At 33.4% G+C, this 23,738-nt stretch overlaps 1 protein-coding gene and 1 pseudogene across 1 annotated transcript; one reads left to right on the top strand and one right to left on the bottom strand.

The window, feature by feature from the left end:
• Positions 1 to 4,811: 4,811 nt before the first annotated feature.
• LOC122297057 lies at positions 4,812 to 8,429 on the bottom strand (annotated as a pseudogene).
• Positions 8,430 to 17,521: 9,092 nt separating this feature from the next.
• Positions 17,522 to 19,935, top strand: LOC122297399. The gene is made up of 3 exons (XM_043107447.1): positions 17,522 to 17,594; positions 17,726 to 17,883; positions 18,024 to 19,935. Exon 3 carries the CDS (start codon positions 18,045 to 18,047, stop codon positions 19,821 to 19,823), a length of 1,779 nt encoding a protein of 592 aa, XP_042963381.1. The 5' UTR covers positions 17,522 to 17,594; positions 17,726 to 17,883; positions 18,024 to 18,044; the 3' UTR covers positions 19,824 to 19,935.
• Positions 19,936 to 23,738: the final 3,803 nt, after the last annotated feature.

The following is a 23,738-nucleotide window of genomic DNA, read 5'->3' as shown; positions in this document are numbered from 1 at the left end:
CTCGTTTATGAGATAAGTCGAGATGAGTTGAGATTCAAGTTGAAAATTGAATAAAATATTATTAGAATATATTGTTTTAATATTATTTTTGTATTAGAATTTGAAAAAGTTGAATTGTTTATTTTATTTTATGTTGAAATTTGAAAAAATTGTAATTATTAGATAGAATAATATAAGATGAGATGAAAAATTTTGTGAAAATAAACGGGAGGTGTCCATATTAATATTGTTGATCCTAGTTGCCTCCTCTTCCCCCTCAATCCTTGCTCCTTTGGTTCCCCTTTAATCTTTCTCTACTTCAAGTTCAAACCCATTTTGTGTATCCCTTTCTAAATATTTGTTATCATATCACTCATGCATCGAAAGTCTTTTTCTCTGGCACAAACTTCTTTAAGGAAAAAAAAATCAAGGACACAATGGAGTTTAGAAATTTTAACTGGCAATTTTATGTAGTACTAAAATTCTTATTGAAACAAGATTTTATTAGGCCTTGACATTCATGGAAGGCTGTGTCTGTGAGATTGATTAGGTTGGTTAGATTGGATTGAACAGTAATTATTAAGGCCAGCCAAAGAAACCAAAGAAAAACTCAAAACCCGCCTGAAATGGTTTTATTATTCATCTATTACTCAGAGGATGTTCACTTCTTGTAGTAAGTTTTCTGTGATATTCAAATGGTAGAAGTTTAAATATGGTATATGCCCCTAAATTGTAATATTTTATTATGTGCGTAAATGGCTGGAAAAGATCAAATTTCTACTGCTGGATACCATTCTCTTGATGTTACAATAGGAGTCTTAAATATCTCCTGCTATAATGTATTTAATATGGCAATGTAGGTCTTGGAGGTCTTAATAATGATAAATTGTTTTGATTTTCATTCTCTTCTTTAATGTCATTCAGGTTTTTCTAATGCCATGAAAAAAGGATACATACAATGGTTATTGCTGTCTCGTGTCAAATCTTCTGCATTCTACGTGCAGTGATATACTAGATATTTTTCAGCTTACATTGTGAAAAGATGAATTCTTTTGCTCTCTCATCGGCATATTTTCTCCTAATATCTTTCACGTCTCACTTCACACAAGAAGAAGGATACAGTTTTTCATAAGGTTATATGATTTAATATTTGATAGATTGTTATTGGTGATAAAGTTGGTTTGTATGACCTGATTCCCATGCGCGCGCATCCATTTTTTCGGTGTATTATTTGTGCACTTTCCATTACAAGCAAATATGAGTTTATTTAGACGAGGTGATCCATCATGTAAGGGGAAATCTTTACAAGAGAAAATTCAATCTAGACTAGAGATTAGACTAAAAAACATGTCGGATGGGTGTAGCGAAGGTTCAACATTGAAGGATTATATTAAGTATGATCCCAATGACTATAGAAAAAAGTTAACTCGTATGGTTATCATGGACGAGCTACATTTTTAGTTTGTGGAGGGGAAATGGTTTCAAGAATAGTCTAATTGCACGGAACCTAGCTTTAATATTATTTATTGCCACACTATGGCAAATGATATTAAAAAATATTACAAGAAAGAGAAAGATTTGTTGAGGAGTCAACTGGCGGGTCAAGTAGTTTGCCTCACTACCAATATTTAGACATCTATCCAAAATTATAATTATATATCTTTAATTGTGCATTTCATTAATTGTAATTGTACACTACATAAAAAAAATTGTGAAGTTTTATCAAATTTCTGATCACAATGTTGAGATGGTTGGTAAGGCCTTGGAGGCCACAATAAAAGAGTGGGGGTTGGCATGGGTTTTGACAGTTACAGTTGATAATGCCTCATTTAATGATGCCGCATTGAGATATCTTAAGACCTGCTTTGAGAGACAAATAAGACAATCTTGAGTGGTGACTGTTTGTATATTAGATGTGCTGCACATATTCTGAATTTAATTGTCACTAATGATTTGAAAAATGTTGATGACTCGGTTGTACAAGTCAGAATAGCTGCAAAATTTATGAAATCTTCTTCTACTAGATTGGAGAAATTCATGGTTGTTTTAAAGAATGTGGGCATAACATCCAAGATGAGTACTTAAAAAAAAAAAATCCAAGATGAGCATTTGTACTGATGTTCCTACAAGATGAAACTCAACATTCTTGATGTTGGAGGCGGCACAAGAATATAAGATGGTCTTTGAATTATTAGGTGAAGAAGATGTTCAATGTGTCAAATGTTTTGATGAGCATGAGGGATTAAGAAAGCCTATTGATGATAATTGGGAGGTTGTTGCTACTTGTGTAGATTTTTTGAGTTTTTCTATGAGATTACATTGAGACTATCTAGTTCATTGTACCATATATCCAATGATTTCTATGAACAAATATATAAGGTGAAAGAAAAATTGGATTAAATGTGTACGAGTAATTATATTAGGATACAGGAGATGACATTGATGATGAGGGTCAAATATGATAAGTATTGGGGAGATTTAAGTAGGCTAAATATTTTATTATATGTAATTGTTGTTCTTGACCCCCAGATCAAGATTGATGGCATGGTATATGATTTGGAACTTAAGCATGGGAGAACATGGGCTGAGCTTATTGGGACAATGGTTAGAGAAACTCTTGGTAAATTATTTAATGAGTTTACCATGATCAAGGATGGTAATGTACCTACTCCTACACCTACCCAACCGCCTCATCTAGAAGTCGTGGCGGGGAAAAAGAGTCGGTTGGCGTGGAATGAGAGGCTCTTACAGAACCCCTTACTAGTTCGTCAATCTACGAAAGTAAAGTCGGAGGTAGATTGATATTTGGCAGAGGATCTTCTCCCATATACACAAGAATTTGATATATTAGCATGGTGGAAGACCAATGCCATGAAATATCCCGTCCTTGGAGAAATAACCCGCAATATTTTGGTCATCCCTATTAGCATTGTTGCCTCAAAGTCGACCTTCAATACTGGACAGCGCATATTAGATCCATTTTGAAATTCATTGTCTGTTACCATTGTGGAGGCATTGATTTGCACGTAGAATTTGATCAATGGGATAGAAATTCATGTTTTGGATGTTCTTGACTTTAAGGAGACCGACGAGAAGGAGGGTGGTAATTAGGTTGGATCTAGTAATCGTTGATTTTATTTTATTATTTTGATTTATTTATATTCATTTTATTGGTTGTAGCAATACGTGAGACGGCGTCTACCTCCACTGCAATATGACTTCATGATATTGGACCCACCATTGCCATTTTCCATAGGTTTGTACAATTTGTATTGTCTCTTAATTATTTTTTGTATTTATATAATTTTTGTTATCTAATTATTTTTCTTGTATTTTTGTAGCTTTTATAATCTTACTGTCATATGTGCAGCTCAAGCCTCAATCCTAATCCCAAGTTCAAGCCTCAATCCTAATCCCAAGCCTAATGACCAAAACTCAAATGATTTATACTCATCTTGATCCCCATCTCATCTTGGTTAGTCAGATTTTAGTTTGTAATTTTTTTCATTTCTAAAATATATTTGCAATTTTAATTTTTATTTATTTTTATAATTCTAATTTATTTTCCTAATGAATTGTTAATGTTTCAGATTTTATGATCTCACAATAGGCATCACTAACTACATGTCTTTTCAACCTTGGCCACCTGTCCCAAATGTCAAACAACTCTTTAGTTGCATTTAGCGATTCATTTATTTGTAATGTTGATACAATGTCCATTTTATATTTGTAATTTTGTAGTTGTTTTATCTTAATTTGTATTATTGTAACGGTTTAGTTATTATTGTTAATTTATACTTTATTTTCTCTTAATTTGTATATTATTGTAAACTCATTTTTTTTTTGTTATTTGTATTTTTTTGTTAATTTCTGGACCTAGAACCTGGTTTTGGACTGTTTTAGGCCCATTTCAGTTGTTTCTGCCCCCGCACCTCGATATCCAAATGAGGTACCCACCCCCGCACACTGGGGGTGGGTTTCGGGGTGTAAAACCCCTTGCCCATGCTAGGGCAGGGAGGGGCCTATCTTACCTTGTAGGGTGTGGGTAGCAATCGTACTTTTGGCTGTGTAACTAAGCTTAATAATTTGTTCATGATTAAGGAGAGATTACAACACTCAAACACGCCTTCAACCTGCGGTCTACTATTCCTTTGGCTTTTGCGGATAAGGAATTAAGACTACTTCTAGCTTGTCTTTAGCTTTTATACTCTTTTTCCATCCTTTATGGTTTGATTCTTGGCACTTACCTACTCTTCTTCTTAATTACTTAGTTTTGTAATCTAAAATTGCATTTTAAAGTAACTTTCATTTGTGTCTAAGTCTTAATAGGTTATAATTATTGTGGCTTTGTTACATATGCATGCATAGAATGTAAATATAGGGTAATTAATTGGCAAGTAGGTGAACCTATAAATAATTCTTTATTTTTTATTGTCAAAAAACAATTCCTAGAAATGAATGCAGCTGGATTGAAGTGGAGAGGAGGAAAAATGTTTTTGTAGCTGGGGATTCTACTCATCCTCAAAGGCACATTATATACTACACACTGAGTACATTGGATCAACAGATCAAGGAACCAATTCATTTTTAATTTAATCAATGAGTTTACTTGTGTCATTTATTGTGTCATAACTTGCAAGTAAAGCATGCTGACTTGAATGCCTAAGCTTTTGGAGGCAAGCCAGTTGCTTTGGTTTACAAGTACACCATCATACTTGAGTTATTTTACTCCATTGAAGTGGATATTTTGTGTGTGAAAAGAGGGTTAGCCTATGAGTAGTTGACGTTTCAATTGAAAAACCATATAAAAATTTACCAAACTGCTCGTAAAGATTAATATTCATCAATAGTTCATTCGATAAAAATGGTCAAAAAATAAAATCACCAAATGATTACTTAAGGCGATCAATCAATCAGTTCATGAGTGATATTTTTGATCAGTCCTAAAGCCATCTTCCAAGTTTATTTGGCTACTCATTGTTCTCCTCCTCATTCCTCCATTGTCCTTCTTCATCATTGCTGCAAACTCCCCCGTAATCTATTTGTCCATCCTGAAACACAAAATCAAGCGTCTATTAGTACAAATCAACATCTTGACAGCTTTTGAACATATATCAAGAACTTGGGACATTGCAAACCCACATTTCATGATCTGTAGCTGATCATGATAAGTTACAGTCCCGATACTCATTGGCACTAGTCTTCAAATCACTTGAAATTTTGCTCTATCAAAATTGACAGAAAGCTAAGTGAATAAACTTACATCATCTTGATCAATTTCTTTGATCATTTCATCAAGGTATTCTTCACTGAAACCAAACTCTTTGCAAGCTTATTGAAGCTCATTACTAGTTATATAACCGCTATCGTCCTTGTCGAAAACAGAGAAAGCTAACACTAAATTCTCTTCTCTCTCCAACTTATTCAAGTGCAACGTGGTAGCAAGGCATTCACCATAGTCCATCGTTTCACTGTTATCAACATCTGCCTGTCAAACACCATAGGGAAAATCAGTTAATCAGCCATCAAGTTTAGAGGACCAGAAGAACAAGATATTATCAAGAACTTAAAAGTGTAGTACATAAATGGGGGGACAATTTTTCTTACTGCATCCATAAGATCCTTGATCTCAATGTCCATAAGTTCATGCTTCACTTCCTTTAAGCTATTTTTAAGTTCCTCAAATGTTATTGTTCCATTGTTGTCAGTATCCATCATTTTGAACCATTCTTTCAAAGCGCCTATTTCTTCTTCAGCTAGCCTCTCAGCTATAAACTGCCTAAAGTTGGGTTGAAGATTGAAGCTTAGTTTATACACAAAAATGTTGCCACCATAATGTATGTATGCCTTGGGTATCGTTAGAAATGCAGCCATTTATCTTCTTTCCATCCATGTATTGTTCTTAGGAGTGTTTCGATAATGGAAAATCTTTGCCTTTTCAGTTTGAATGCACCATTCAACTCTTTGCTAGGTATCTTCATAGAATGATAAATTATGTGCCCAAAGAATGAGAGAATTTTGAGTTTTGAGCTTTCAATTCACAAAAAATTTAGCAAGGGTATGCAAGAGGGAAATTAACAGAGCCAAACAAAAGAGTTACAGAAACAGTTCACCGGATGTTCAACCTAATACTTAATAGATTCACATTTTTTAGTGTTCCGAAATGTAGTTGATGAGTGGAAAAAACAACTCTTATGTTTTGTGGGTTTGGGTGAGGGCGTGTTTCCAAGAAGTAGCAGTAAAATTTATATAGCCCAAAAGTATCTGTGTTAATCTATCTATCTATCTTACATGTAAAGCCATCTTCTTAATCTTGTTCATTGCAAAGAATTTCTTCAAACGTGATAAAACTGCACAATGAAGAGGTTTGTCTGGAGCAATGTCATCTACAATCTACGGGTGGCCTGATACAGTATAAAGATCAATTAGCATAACATAAATGTTGTTAATCGTGCCATGACTTGTTCAAGTCTCATCTTCTTATGAAAGACAACAAACAAGAGATGGTGCTTGGTTCTAGTGGAAGTACTTACAAAGGAGATCACGAGTTGTCAACCTTTTCTTGGGATCCCTATCAAGCATTTTTCGTATGAGATCTTGGCACAATCTGAAATGCTAGGTCATGGTTTAGATTGAAGATCTAGTTTTACTCGTAAAATCTCTTGAAAGATCCCCCTTTCGGATTCTTGAGAGATGAGTAGTAGATATACCAGCCCAAAAAAGTGGCATTCCTCTCAACAGTATGTATAATATGACTCCTGCACTCCATACATCTGCTTCAGGTCCATAATGCTTGCACAACACCTCTGGTGCAACATAATATGGACTTCCAACAACATCAAAGAATATTTGGCCTAAAAACAATATATGTACACACAATAGGCAATATAACATCATGCAAATATAAAGAGTGCAAATTTTTCAATAGGGAAGGTAGCATATTTTACTTACTAACATATCAGTCATGCTCTTTGATCAAGAGTCTTAAACTTTCTTCTAATTAAGTTTATAAGCATTCCAACATTGCTAAAAATAGTGCATATTCCAAATGAGCGGATAGTTGTGACTCTTTCATCTAGATTTTTGGGAGTTGCTATGCCCCATGTGCTCTGTTTCCATTGGGCAAGATCCTTGTTTTCATGTTCTTGGATTATATAAATATCCAAAAAATAAATGTGAAATATAGGATAGGAAACATTAATGAATCCATGACCTTACAATGCCATTTACTATATACTGTAAATTCTATTCTAGACAGAATATGACAATTGAAGAAAAGGAGTCACAAAATGTGTCTAGGAAATTTACCATAAAAAGCAAAGCATATACCCAATTTTAAATTTATACAATTGCTTATTAAAAGATTCAAGACATATGAATCAGTTGTAGCCTATCATACAAACGTTTCTTATCAAGAAATCATGAACAAGAAGTGAATTTTCCGATTTAAATTTATTGAAAACTAATTCAATCAACCATATTAGTTCATGAACAAGAAAGATAGAAAAATAAAAACAAATATAAGAACAAGAAGCAACCTCTAACCAATATCTTTGAGGATAGAGACTTAAAAACAACAACTGAATGCCATAATGCATTTGAAATGAAATTTCATAAGAAAATAGACATTAAACACAACAAAAATAAATTCAAGGAGCAGGAAAGAAACCCAACAAGGAACCTGACTTGTAGAACAAAAAGAGCCCAAAATCAACAGCTTTATGAGCAACATCCTCCTTATTATTATCAGATAAGAAGTTGTTAGGCTTAAGGTCTCTATACATGACCCCAAGCGAATGACAAGCCACCACGACCCCAACTATAGTTTTCATCAACTTGGCAACCTCTCTCTCACTGTAATGCCCCCTCCTCACAATCCTATCAAGTAGCTCTCCACCCTCGCATAATTCCATCACCAAGTGCATATGCACATCGTCCTCGTAGCTGCCACGGATCTTCACCACGTGTGGCTGCTCAGATAGGTGTTTCATTACCTGAATCTTCCTTAAAACGTCCTTGTAGTCCTCTGTATAGAGGAGCTTGCGCTTCGGGATTGATTTGTAGGAGTAGCTTTTGCCAATGGACTTTTATGTGGAGAGGTATATGGTGCCAAAATGACCATGTCTGACCTTGTGGCCAAGTGTATAAAGGTCCACAAGGTTTTGAGTCTGGTAGGGGAGGATCTGTGCAGTCTTTGAATCCCTTGGCAATGTAGCTGAGCTTAATAATTTGTTAATGATTAAAGGGAGATTACAACACCTAAACACACCTACAACCTGCGGTAACTATTCCTCTGGCTTTTGTCGATAAGGAATTAAGACTACTTCTAGCTTGTCTTCAGCTTTTATATCTTTTTCCACCATTTATGGTTTGATTCTCGGCACTTACCCAATGTTCTTCTTAATCAATGAGTTTTGTAATCTAACATCGGATTTTAAAGGAACTTTCATTTGTCTTAGTCTTGATAGGTTATAATTATTGTGGCTTTGTTACGTACTAACGCATGCATATGAGAAAACAAATTGGCTATAAAATAAGTCAAGTTGAGAGATTATTTAGGTGAAAAAAATAAAGAAATATTAGTGTTTATCAATCTTGATATAGGTGTTGCATGTACATCTTGGTGGTGGGTCTACTTGTTCTTTTAGTTTTTTAATGCCATGTGCAATTTGTTTACACATGTGCAACCCACGTTCTATTTTATAATTCTAGAAAGGGAGAAGAGATAAAGTGTAACTTGCAAGTGGGCTAACTATTCACAAATGGTGGATGCTAAAAAGTTTAGAACGTGATTGTAAATGCAAAGTAGAGAACTATTTGACCTAAAAAATAATAATAAATAAAGATAATTGCTACATATACAAATATATTATATAAAGTAAATTTACAAATTAATGTTATTTCATAAAATTCATTAGATCTACTTTATTATAAAAATAACTTTACAATCTGGCGCATAACATCAAGCTACATCGGTTTTTAGGTTTACTTTTATACAATTTCTTTATAGTTAAAGTATTTTCCATAAATAAAAACATCTCTATCTATTCTTGACTATATATTAATATACCTTCTTCCACCAAAGTTTCTTAGGGCAACAATTAGTCAGATCTTTAGTTGGGGTTGGCTGGGGATCCACAATTGTCCCCAAATGTTGCTATCTTGGTGATGAATAGTTAAAAGAAATGTAAAAGGAAAATAAAGGTGGAACTAATAGAGTAGCCTAGATCCTATGTTTATTGGCTAGTAGATAACTACATGGTTAAAGAAAAAATAGGTTGGAGCTTGTATTTTTATTGGCAATTCTCTTAAGAGCGAGAATGATGTTGTAGTAGATAAGATTGTACCAATTCTAAATGAGTTGCTACTGTTGAAGAAGTTTGCTTACTCCACGTACAACCTTGGATATAAAAACAAGTCAGAGCATCAAGATCGATTGCACAATGTATTATCATGAGACTTCCACATTCTTCTCAAAAGATATATTTGCCTCTCCAATGACATTTTCCGTCCTAGGAGAACAAATATAGAAACTTCTATAATATTGACTTCTAAGGCTTGGAAGAGAGAGAGAGAGAGAGAGAGAGAGAGAGAGAGAGAGAGAGAGGAGAATATGAAGGAGTAGGAGTCAGAGCTCTTCCCTCCAATTACATCAAAACCTTATATGTATAAAGGAAAGATGGGTTTCATAGAAAAGCTGACACAATAAAATAAAATAGTTATTCTATTCACAAGCTGTGTCACTCTTGATTCCCACTTGTGATTTAGAGAAAAGTTAGGACGTCAGAATGTACACTGCACAATTCACTTCCCTCACAATTGTGATAATCTTGTGAGCTCATATGCTTAGCATGCGAGTGTGTAAAAATTCACAGTGAAAAAATATAAAGGGAACAAATATTTTCTACATATACCAATACCAGAAAAAATACTAAAATATTAACTTGAGCATCATATACTATTCATAAGTCACACGGTCTTAACATCACAATGTCTTTACAACAATAAACGATCCATCATAGTCATTAAAACAAACAAAAATGGTCAAATATAGGACAATAACCCAAATGGGGACATGCCCCCATGTTACTCTTTGGGCTTACAGGGTCTTCTTGCTCGTGCATGCCTTGATCATCTACATCAAAGTCTATACACTATAAGAAAATAGGTATTTTGTGGCGATTTTCATTTAGATGCAAAAGAAATCGTCGCAAAAGGACCTTAAGTACAATGTTTCATTTCACCGCTAAATTGTAGCGCGAAGTTGGGAAATGCTAATGGAGAATTCACTATGAAATCTTTTACGGCGACTCTACACCTATTTTGACAGTTTTATTGTCGCAACAAATGCTTTTACTGTAGTGATATTTTATTTTTGTTGAGAGAAAAATTGCTGCAAATCAAGTTTTGGTGGTGAAAAAAAGTCGCCACAATAAAACTTGTAACGGTATTTTTTTTAAACTACATAGAGAATAACGAGGATGGGATTTATTTGCGACAAATTAATCATTTTTTGCGACGATAATTAAGCACCGGAAATAGTCTTTTACAAAATCCAAAACCCAGCGCGCATACTCCCAAGCCCTAAAACAAAACTTATTTTCCCTATAGCGCTGCCCAACCCTCCCCTCCCTAACCCTGGCTCTTTCCACTACACCCAAGAGCCACTGTCAATGGTGACAAAATGAGACTGGCCACAGTCGCCAACTCACTCACTCACACTCTCTCTCTCTCTCTTAGAAGCCCCATTGCATCAAGCGTCCCCTCCCCTCTGCATCGCCGCCATCATTCAACGATGCCGTCTCAAGTGAGCATACTTCTCTCTCCCTCTTCGTCGCCTCTCTCCTACACTAACTATCTCCATTTTTCTCTATCTGTGTCTAGTTTCAGCAATTTGGGTGAAATAACAGAGGTGCTATCGCTGTCGCCGCCACGCACAGCCAACTAAGATGCCTCTCCCAAGCCTCCGGGTAAGCCCCACACTTTCCCTCTAATTTTTTATTATTTGGGAAGACCCATTTTCTAATTTAGTGTTTGGGCATATTCCAATTTGTAAAATTTTTAGCTTTCCTTGCTCTGGGTCGATTAGTTATTGCCTTATTGAAATTGGTTTTTAATTTCTTCCATTGTTCAATGATTGTGAAGTTTCTTTTCAGTTTTGAGTATGAGGGTAGCTTTTATAAACTTGCTGAAATTATCATGTTTCTCATACCTCATTTATGATCCCCATGTGTTTGTGTGAGTAAAATTGGATTGTTGGTAATATCTTAATTTTAGGCTTTGGATGGGTTGTGTTTGGTGTTGTTTTAGTGTTTGCATTGTTGGGGCAAAATATGAGGTGTTGTGAGGTGCTATTGCAGGAGCTAGGAGGTGATATTGCAGTGTTTGTGTTGTTGGTAATACCTTTGAATGTGTTGGGTTTCTCCATTATTAAAGCTCTGATATTCTTTTAGTATTACCTATCAAAAATATGCATGCTGCAATGTTATAAGTCCTATTACCTATGAAGAAATGTGCATGCTGTAGGGTTTTTATTAATTTTATGTATCTATCAATTTTATGTACCGGGAGGAATAAGTTCTATAATGTAGTTTGCCTGTGCAATATACGAATTGTAGATAAGGGTGTAAATAGTATGGTTCGTTCTGGTTTTAGATAAAATTTAGAACCGAACCGATATGTACCAGTTTTGTATTTTTCAAAACCAATTACGCACCAGTTATCCTCATAAACCGATACTTCGGTTTTACCGATTTTCGGTCCGATTTTATCGATTTTAATGTACTATATAATATAATATAATATAATATATTATAGTATATAATACTATAATGATAATATACTACATATCCTTATAAACCGATACTTCGGTTTTACCGATTTTCGGTCCGATTTTATCGATTTTAATGTACTATATTATATAATAGAATATAATATATTATAGTATATAATACTATAATGATAATATATTGTAGTATATAATACTATAATGATAATATATAATGATATAGTATTAGTATAACTATTAATATGCATTATATAATATAGTATAACTATTAATACAATAAGCAAAATAATAAAAGATTTTAAAATTTAATATTATATTAATTAGTAATTTGTCATATAATACAAAACTATTTTATATATAGTTATATATTATATATAAATATTATATACAATATAAAAAAATTAACATATATATATAAACCGGTCCGGTCCGGTTTTGCTTGATCCGGTTTTAGAAAAAGAAAAACTAGAATCGGACCGGTTTTAATAAAAATAAAATTGGTACCGAACTGAACCAATCTCGGGATCGGACAGATCCCACCAGTTTGGTCCAGTCTAGTCCAATTTATCGGTTTTTTTTACACCTCTAATTGTATAGCGTTCATTTCTATGAAACAGAAGGAATTTAAAGATTTTAGAAACTCATTTTTGATTTTCAACTTTTACAAACTTACATGGATTGTTTATATTTATGCTATTTGGCTTTGTATAGTTCACTGGGTTCCTAATTGAATGGGTTGTGTCCAAATTATTAAGATATGAGGGCGTTAAATCAAATCTTATTTAGTTATATAAATGAATTAGAATTTCATTTGATGAGCCTTAACTGTCCTGCATTTATACTCTTCTATAAAATAGTTTTGAAAATTTAAACCATCTTATTTGATCACAAATTTTTATTCAAGTAGTGATAAACTTGTAAAACTAATCCTATTTATAATGCAAACAGTCTGACATGCTATGTAATTGTTCAAGATCTCATTGTATATATTTTCATGGCAACTGAAGCCCTATTTCTATCCTTTTGTTGAATAGAGGTGGCTAAAACTGTCGTTCAGTCCCTTTGATATAGGCTACAGACCACGTCTGAATATGCTTTGCAAATATAGTGTCATGTTGTGCTTAAAGTCTTGGAACTTCTTTGGATTTCTGTTTGTTAATGTATCTTACCCGCCTTATATATTGTGTTAACAGATAGATGAGAATGTACAAACGGAAATTATAAACCATAGATCACTGAGGCATCCCAATATTGATGGACATCTCTTGTGGTATTTTCATGCTAGTGAGTAGTGATATAACTAAAATATATTTGCATCTTCTTTAATAGTATGTTGGTTCAGTAATGTGGCAATTTGTTGGCTTTATCTATGGTATCTTTATTTTTGTTTGCTCCATTAGTTTTTGTCAATATCCTCATATTTAGACTCATATTTTTTTCCCCAGCTCTCAGTGTTGAATTCACAACCAAAATCAACTGTTGGAACTCCTACATATATTGCTCTTGAAGTGTTACATAAGAAAGAATATGATGACAAGATAATATTACTACTTATGGATATGATCAGTCAAATGACAATGTGGAAATCAATTTTCGCCAACTATATTGTATTGTTTATCAGGTATTGTAATTGTTATTATCATATTAACTTATGGATTTAAGTTGGTTTCTATCTTTCTGGAACCCTATATATTGGCATGATTCTACAATTATAGCATAAGGTTCACCTGTTTGTATCCGAGTTTTCACCATTAATAAAGTTGAGCTACTGCACCACCTTTTCTAATTAGGTATTTTCTTACATCCACCAAATGTATTTTTTGTGATTATAATATTTTATAGAGTAGTTCTATAGACAGTCATCGAATATAGACGTCATGCAGTCGTCTGACATCATGCCAAACCAACTGCTATTTATTGAAAAAAAAAATGAAAATGCAAAATGGTTGAAAGCCATTTCACTTTTCAATTTCCCGCTTCTGCTTTGAGGGTGCGAGACAGATCCAAAAAGCTCCAACACTCGTTGATTCTTTCCATGGTTTGGAGTAAGAAATACCAAAAAGAGAGTTTTGGAGTGAGAAATACCAGCGAGAGTGAGAGAAAAAGGGTAGTTTCAAGAGAGAGAAATTGTCGCTAATTGCTCCAAACTCTGGCCAATCTTTTCCTTCTAGATATATAATCATAGTGAAACTTGCAAATGCAGTGAGCACTTGTAAATAGTTCGCATATTGGAGATTAAAAGAAGGGTGAGAAAGAGCTTGGCTTTTATGAATGACCTGAAAATTCATGAAGCAGCAGCACTACTCTTTGATGAGTTCAACGGCATCGTTTCCAGAGATAAAAAGAAGAAATTGGAGGTTAACAAGCTAGGTAGAGAGACCTAGAAACCATCTCAAGTAGTTGGCGTAGGCCATAGCCAATACCAAACCACTACGCGAAGGGTGACGTCGACTATGTTGACAACCTCGCCTGCCTTGACTACCAGTGTGGCGTCACCTTCCGCCTCCAAAGTCTAGAAGGCCCTCCCAAACGGTGATCTCTACATGGGGAGCTTCACTGGGAGCGCGCCACACGGATTCAGAAAGTACCTATGGTCTGGCGGGTGCATGTATGAGGGGGAGTGGCGGAGAGGGAAGGCCTTGGGGAAAGGCAAATTCTCGTGGCCCTCCAAGGCCACCTATGAGGGCGTCTTCAAGTCTGATTGTATGGAGGGTTTCAGGACCTTCATCGAATCTGACGACGACACCTTGATCAGGGATGGTGATTGAAAATGGTAGGGGGAAGAAGGAAAAGAATCGAAGTGTAAAACACGAGGGAAGAAAGATTGAAATCGGGATGGGCTACGATTGAATGAAATGAACTGTTTCATTAAAATGCTTTCAATTGGACCATTTTATTTATGCTACTTTGGAGCTGACTACGCCGCCGCTCCCTAACCCTACTGCAAAAAGCATTTTCGTATTTTATATTCTTAACTTATTTCGGAATCTTGGATCTAACTTCTACCCTGAAATCTATGATGACTCCATCCTATTTAATGTTTTTTTTTATAAGGGGACATCTTCGAAGATTGATAATTTTTTTTGAAAAATGTAAAACTATTTCTGACGATATTAAATCATTGTTAATAGTTATTTACATCCCTAAAATCGACACAAATAAGTTTTTTCGACGCTCGACATGCAAATATGTATTTCCGCATAAGATATTGCCAGAAAGTCATCGCGGTGACACTTAACTATGATTTAACAGATCATTTACGATGACTTTATGACACATTTGCGGTGACACACAATCACCATAATTAAATAACTCATTTGAATAATAAATGAGATGTTTCTACATAACAAATTTGAGTATGACTTATATTTAAATAAAAGTTAAATGAACAAATTTCGACTACCCACTGCATGCTAGTTCGAGTTGCCACACTTCTTTAAGCTCCTAATTCAATTATACAATACACTTATATAATATTTAAGGCAATATCTCAAACTGTTTCATTTTGATTGTTTACATATTGGTTATGATTGCAATATTGTTAACATCGATAAAAATATGATATACAATACCATTTAAATCATTAAGTCTTGAATGATGCCGATGGTATATATAGATATATGATTATGACTAATTAATACATAGTTTTGGATTACAGACATGTGATACTTTTAACATATCGTATAATAACATATTATTAAAAATTAATATATTCATATAAACAATATTTTAAATATATATATCATGACATAGTAATAGCTTGGAAGTATGCCGATACCATCCATACTCCTAAACTATCTAGTAATTTTATGATGATTCATATAAAATAAATAAAATGTATCACGTCTATCTAACATGATATGTTTAACATTATTTTTGTAATTTTTTGTAGATGTAGCATTTATGGCCTTTTGAGAATTTATTCATTGCAAACAATATAATTAATCAGATATTGGCTTATGCTTTAGTACCACTCAATTTACAAATTGGGCATGCCAAGTATCATCAACAATATGTGCATAATATATTCTTTCAATATTCCTAATCATACATACATTTCCATTCTTTTCTTTTTTGAGGTGGAAGTGAGACAAAATTCTTTGATAATATTCATCACTAAATTTCTCTGTAAGTTTGTGACCAAGGACAACTATATTCTATTTTAGATAAAAAGAAGTATCGCAACCATCTTTGATACTTTTCCAAACTTTGAAGTAATTAATTCATTCTCTATCTTGCCATTCTTTGCAAAAGTCATAAGTGGAAAATGTAGTTGTGACATTCTTCATCTATTAATTGGGTAGAGACATTTGTCTAAATGCATAATCAGCTTTAAAAACTAAAAAAAAAAAAAGAAAAGAAGAAGCTATATCAACATGCTGCGCCAGAAAAAATTAGTAAAAAAATAGCAATAAAAACTGAAATTAGGAAAAGGAGGAGGAGGAGCTGAGAGGATAGAACGACTAATCTGTAAAGGTGGAGAAAGAAGAGAGGAGAGGAGAACGACAAAGTATAATGTGGGTATGCCTATCCTAACCATACGTATTGTAGAACTAGAGCCATGTTACCTATAATTGAATGGCCCAATGAGGATGTTAGGAATTTTTCTTGGAAGGGAGTAGTTCTTGTTTTTTATAATAATTTTAATGCAACTCCAATTGTACCATTAACTTGGTGTTTCTTTTAGAGTTTGGCTTAGATATAGCTTAGCCCTCCCTTGAGAATTACATTTTGAGTGTCAATTATCAATTAAAATAGGATACAAGACAAAATCTAAACTATTAAATATTGATAGGTTTTAAAAATTGTTATTATATAATAACTTTGATGTATTACAACAAGTAAATTTGTAAAATTTTAATAATGATTTTTTTAATCATCTAGCATTTTTCCTTTGAGAATTTAATTATTTGCAACGAGAAGCTGGTAATCATGTCTAGATGTTGGCTACCAACATTTTATATTTTAAGGCCTCCACTTTACAATTTGTGCACACAAAGTATCATTAAGACATGCATATCAAATACCATAATATTCCGTGCATATATAATCGTACAATTCCTTTCTTTTCTTCCACGAGATGAAATCGTGAAAAAAAAAACGTTAAGAATGTTTTGGATAATGAGATGAGTTGAGAATTATGTGAATAGTAATAAAATTGATTTGTGAATGGTAATGAAATAGTTTGAGTTAAAATATTTTATTGAGTTTTAGGAAAGAACAAAGACAATTAAATTAAAATATTATAAAATTAAAATATTATTATAATATAATTTTTTAGTGTAATTTTTTTATTTAAAAAAGTTGAATTATTTTTGTGTTTTGTTTGGAAGTTTGGATTAGTTATAATGATTAAATAATGATTAAATGAAAAAGTTAAAATTTTGAAATTGAAAAGCATTAGTGTTTGCATTTGTAATGATTAGATAATAATTAAATGAAAAGTTAAAGATTTGAAATTGAAAAGTGTTTGTATTTGTGTGATATTATTTAGAAAGAAAATTATAAAATTTTTTGAGATAATCTTTCATCTCACTTCTCAATCGTATAGTTCCATTATTTTCTTTCATGAGACGAAAGAGTGAAAAAGCTTTACTCCAAGAATCATTTCGTGCTTTGGTTAATTCCATCTAAAGCAAAGTATTAAAACCTTTTCTAAATGTCTCGGGTTTTATTCGTATAGTACTTTACGTGGCTAATAAAAACAAATGATGCTCGTCGAGTATTATATATATCATGATTTATTTGAATCGTTACGAACCTTCATTTTACAAATCATATAAAGCTAAAGTTGGGCTAAATTGAAAATTAGCTTTCATTTGTTGGTGTGAGTATTAATGGTTATTATGTGCTTTGTATTTATATGCTTCTTTTCTAAATAATTTTTTGTAATTACTCCCTCACAACTTCCTCTTTTTATAATTACAACTTGTAATTTGTCCCTTTGTTTTTTATTAGGGTTGGATTTTATGGTAAGGGAAGACGACAAGAGCTAGATCAGAATACAACTACTAGAGAAAGAGCTAGCCATTCATTGGATCTAAAGTTTTTGAAAGGAGTTGATCAGAGGTTCAAACCACATCTATCGAATCTGAAAATCTGATCCTATTTTTCAGGTAATTAAGAATAATTTGAAAGGAAAAAATAATACATAGGCATACCAACATCGAGCATGTAGGTTTGCACTCATAACTAAATAAAAGAATTTCTCTCTATCTCGTTTTGATATTTATTATTACTTGGGTGTGTAATATAGACTACAGAGAGGCCAGGAGCAATGGACTATCAACATTTCAGCCACCAGCATCCCTTAATGTTAGTCCTCGTCAACAAAGTGAATGATGATTATTATGAAGACTGTGAGATATGTGGTGAAATATTAAGGGTTTCTGATCATTACAAATGCAAAGAGTGCAGTTTCTACATACATAAATCATGTGCTGAATATCCCCGTGAGTTGGAGCACCCTTTACATCCCAAACATCTTCTTTTCCTCGAATTACATTCTAGGAATACATGCGCTAATTGCAGCTCTACTATGATGAATTTTAAATATACTTGTTCTCATTGTAATTTTTATCTTTGTCCAAAATGTGCATTTCTACCGCTCACCAAAAAAGTTGAAAATCACGACCATTCATTTAACCTTATGCAAAAACTACTGCCATTCACATGTGATCATTGTTTGAAGAAAGACAATAGCATGCCTTACTTTTGTCCCACCTGTTTATTTATGGTCCACCCAAAATGTACATCTTTACCATTGAATGTACCACCATCAACCAAACAAGTTGAAATTCACGACCATCCACTAACCCTTGTGCCAAGTTTTCTGATCTCCCTCACTTGCAATGTTTGTGGGGATAAAATTAAGGATAGGTTTTACTTTTGTGCAACTTGTTCATTTGTGGTCCACCCAGATTGTGCCCTTTTACCATCAATCTCCAAAGTAATAAGGCACAAGCACCCTCTCAATCTCATCCACTCTCTTCCAGCTGACCAATCTGAACATAGAGTGTGCCAACTATGTGCTACGAAGGTGGACACGAACTTTTGGCTTTATTGTTGCTCAAGTCAAGATTTTGTTGCTCATCTTCATTGTGCTACAAGCAAGGAAGAAAGAGATGAAACATTTGTGTTGAACTCTAAAGAGGATCATCATGATAAATCTATTGACTTATTGGCATACACTGTCAAAAAGACCAAACTAGAAGGAGATGGAACTGAAATAAATACAGAAATCAAGCATCTCAATCATGAACATGACTTAAAACTCATGACCGACAAGCATGGGATCGACCAAAAGTGTGATGCGTGCATACAGTCTATCTTTCCTCCATTTTATGCATGTGCTCAATGTGGATTATTTCTTCACAAATCTTGTGTTGAGTTACCAAGAAATTTGCGACACTCACTTCACCAACACCCTCTCAAGCTCTTCTTGAGAGAACAAAAGCCTTTTCGATGTGATGCTTGTGCGCTTCCATGTAATGGCTTTGATTATCGTTGTGATGAATGTGACTTTGACCTTGATGTGCAATGCAGTTTAATCCCTGATATCCTTACACATCCTAATCATGGACAACACCAACTAATTCTTGCTAGGTCATCAGAAGATAAAGTGTGTAGTGCTTGTGGATCAAGTAGTAAACACAAATTTAGTTGTGTTGATTGTGGATTCACTCTAGACTTCAAGTGTTTGACACAACCGCAAACGATATACTACAAGGAACATGATCATCCATTCACACTTTGTTCTATTTTAGAAGATGTCTCTGGTGAATATTACTGTGACATTTGTGAAGAAAAGCGAGATCAAAAGTACTGGTTCTATTATTGTGTTGATTGCAGTTATCCTGCTCATCCTGAATGCATTCTCGGGAAATACAGAAATCTCAAGTTTGGAAAAACTTTCAAGTATGATTTTCACCAGCATCCTCTTGCTTTGGTTCAAAAGACTTCTCAACACTTGAAATGTGGTGATATTGCTAATCTCATAGATTTAGTTTATGAATGTGCCGAGTGTAATTTCATTGTTCATAGAAGGTGCATATGAAATTGAGAGAAAGATATGCATGGTAGGCATCTATAACCTACCACGTAGTAAAAATTACATGAAGAACGTTTGTAAAGGTCACTTCGTGTATATCCACTTACTTTCATATTGAAGAGAAATTAAAGTTGTTTTTTAACACAAACAGTTAGTTATTTTATTTAATAAATAATTAGTGGTTATTAAAAGAAGAAAAGAAGTGGAGGTAGGTGGTTGAATTTAAGTTAATTATATATTTATGATGAGTGACGGGGTAATTATGTACATGCAATTAACAAGATCGATGGGCCATATATATATATATATACTCTCTTGTAAGTACGTATGTACGACAATAATCTTATATATGTCCCTAATTAAGACCATCCATCCAGCTACATATAATTTGTATATATATGGACATTAATTGATCATATTGGTAGGTTGGAACTATTTCATGGGTTACTACAAAATACTTAGCAGTATGCTAGCAACCCATTTTCTAGATAAATGATAAATAGATGTTTATGTAAAAACATTGAGCCTAAAGTTAATTAGAGATCCAAAATCAATCAATAACATATATAGAATTAATTCAGGAAATCATCACCACATTTAACATGAAAATTAACTTGCATATAGAAATTTTGCTAAGATGTTCAAGAACTCGTGACTTTTGTATTCGACTTACTCTGCTATTTATTACTCATTACTTTAGTTGCGGTCCTACAGATGATCAACAATCCCAGGCCTAATTACAAAATCCCCCGAATTTAATTGAAGGAGTCACTCTGTCATTTCCATGTTTAACTTAATTTTTCTATTTACACATTTTTACTCAAATTAAACCCATAACACTACCAATTAAAGAAATGAAACTACCAATTAAAATATTGTGGTGATCATATACATGCATGCTTCTATCCAGTTGCTTTTTTGTCTTTCTTTCTTTACTATTTTGCTTTTTATTTTTGGTTATGGCTTTAACGGGTTAAAGGTTTCATACACATATAGCAATATGCACTCTAATGTCATGCTTTTGTTTGATTGGAAAAACTTCATAGATTATTTCAGAATCTGTGACAAGATTACTATCACAAATTGACACTATAATTTTGTTTAATGTTTATACAGAATCTATCTTATTCTATTTACCTCTATTAATCTAATAATTCATATACTCTTTTTTTTTTTCCTATACACTTTCATCTTAATCCAAGGTAAGGTATGGTGCCGTTTCAGAGTTTTTCTGGAACAATTTCCTTCCATTTGCACAGTCAATTATAGTCCTTCACCAGTCCTCTTTTCGAAAAGGAAAAAAATTGGCAACTATACATTGAACACGCGAAAGTATATATTTTTAAAATCTAATTAAAAAAATTGCAAGAAAAAGATGTTTTATGGATTATTAATGATATTAAAAAAAAAAACCATAGGTGATCACTTGCCTATGGTAATGATTACATTTCTTTTTGTTGCTTTTCTCTCGTTACTATTCTAGATCAACGCACCAACTCTCCCCACTCCTAGCCTTAAAAGTTGAGACCGATCACATTCTTCATGCTCTCACCCATGAGCACACCAAATCATTTAGCAACTTCTGTTGGCCATATAACTTTGACTTTCCCATCGCAATTTTGTAAAGTCTCAACAACCAAAGTATTCAAAAGTGAGGTAAAAAGTTAGACTCTCTAGTCACGACTTTCTTTTCTATTCTAATCTAGAGATTTTACGGCTCCTTTGGAATTTGAATCTCTCTTTTAAATCCATATTTTTTACAAGTGCGGATTCTCCCATTTTGCCTTTTTAATTTAGCAACATACAAGTAACGATAAAAAAAAAATAAAAATAAAAAAGTTGCTGCAAAATCTAGGTCTTTTCGCTGCCTTCGTTGTGTGCCAAATTGAAAGGGAGTGAGAGATAGAGCTTGAACATTTGATCCATGAACACCCCTTGATCTTCCATGAAGTTGAGAAAAAGGACGACGCTATGTTTTTGTGTAAAGCCTGCTATGTTTTTTGTGTAAAGCTTACAGGAAATGAATATGGGATTTCCATTTCAATTGTGAGGAGTGCAACTTCTACTTTCATGAATCATGTGCCGAACAACCCCTTGAGTTAGAGCAACCACTACACCCAAAGTATTGTCTTAATCTATGTCCAGTTGAGTGGTTGTTGAGCAAATGTGGTGGCTGCAGTGTAGAGTTATGAGGCTACAATTACCATTGCTCTGTGTGATTTCAAACTTCATCTGAAGTATGTTGCTTTGCCGCTCAGCATTAAATCTAAAATTTATGACCACCCATTGAATCTCATGCGGAGAGCAGTCTTGCTCAGTTGCGATGCTTGTCATATAGAAGGTGTGTGTATGTTTTACTTATGTACAACTTGTCCATTCTTGGTTCACCTAGATTGTGTGTTTTTACCATTGATGGTCAAATATATACGACACAAGCACCTTCTTAGCCTCACCTACTCTGTTCAGTTCAATGAGTTTTACCACAATCGAAGTTGCCTACTTTGTGTTGAAAAGGTCGACACAGATTATAAGGTATACTGTTGCTTGAATTGTGATTTTGTTGCTCATCTTAATTGCGCTACTTACGAGCGAAACATGGATGAAACATTTGACTTGCAAGATAATGATTCTTTTGAATCAACGATTATATGCTAAAGTTCAAATCTTGATGAATACACTGATGCATTGCCTTATTTTGTTAAGAAGACAAAGTTGGGAGAGAATAAAATAGAAAGAGAAATGCTACACATCATCCCATACCACACACTTTATATATTAAAATATTATTTTTTATTTTTTATTTCATTTTATTTTTATTAAACTAATTGAATTATTCTATTTATCATCCACACACTACATATTTATTATAGAAAAAATGAAAAAAAAATTAAAATAAATGTGGTGTGTGGAGTGTGAGGATGACAAGAAGAATTTTCCAAATAAAAAGAGGAATAGTTGTAGAAATCGAACATTTTAGTCATGAACATGACTTAGAGCTTACTGAGGAGTTTGAAACTAACGAAAAATGTAATGTGTGTGTTAGAGTATTGGCAATGGGTTATTTATCTTCATCTTCATCTTTGAATTTGAAAAATATGCCCTTAAAATGATTTGCATTGGTTTATTTATATCTATAATTATAAATAACTATGTATAGTTCTTATTCAAAGATGAAGACCTCATTTTCCTTCTTCAAATTATATTTTATTATTTTTTCTCTCTCCTCCCAACTCTCTCTTTTCTTTTTTCTCTTCTCTCTCTTTATTATTTTATTATTATTTGGTCAAAAAATACATAATCTAATGTAGGAATTTTTCTTTATATTCAAAATCAATCTTTAAAAGATATAATTTTGCATATGAAGATAAAGAATCTATTGCCAATGCTCTAAGGTATATATTCTCTCTATTTTACAGTTGTGCTCAGTGTATATTCTTTCTTCACAAATCTTGTGTTGAATTATCCCGAAAAAGCGACACTCGCTTCACCAACCCCTCTCACCCTCCTCCCATAGGCATCTTATAGTGGTGTGTTTTTTTAATATCTTGCCTGCAATATTCCTTGCAGTGGCTTCACCTACCATTGTGGCAGATGCAGGTTCAACCTTAATATCCAATGTGGTTCTCTTTCAGACATCTTCATCCATGATGGTCACGAGCACCAACTTATTCTATCTAGTGGATATGCTAATTGTAGTTCATGTGGTCATTGGGAAAACATCTTTCGCTTTGCTAATTGTGAACTTGCTCTAGACTTCATTTCACTCCACATTACCCCAGTAGGATAAGGTACAAATCATCCTTCTTTGAAAAAGTATTCAAGCTTTTTTATACTGTTAAAGATGAACCAAATGAATATTATTATGGTATTTGTGAAGAAAAACGAAATCCAAAGCATTGGTTTCATTACTGTGTAGATCTG

Source organism: Carya illinoinensis, chromosome 15 (assembly GCF_018687715.1).
Source record: "Carya illinoinensis cultivar Pawnee chromosome 15, C.illinoinensisPawnee_v1, whole genome shotgun sequence".
In the NCBI taxonomy this organism is placed as follows: Eukaryota; Viridiplantae; Streptophyta; class Magnoliopsida; order Fagales; family Juglandaceae; genus Carya; species Carya illinoinensis.
This window is presented reverse-complemented; position numbering and strand designations above follow the sequence as displayed.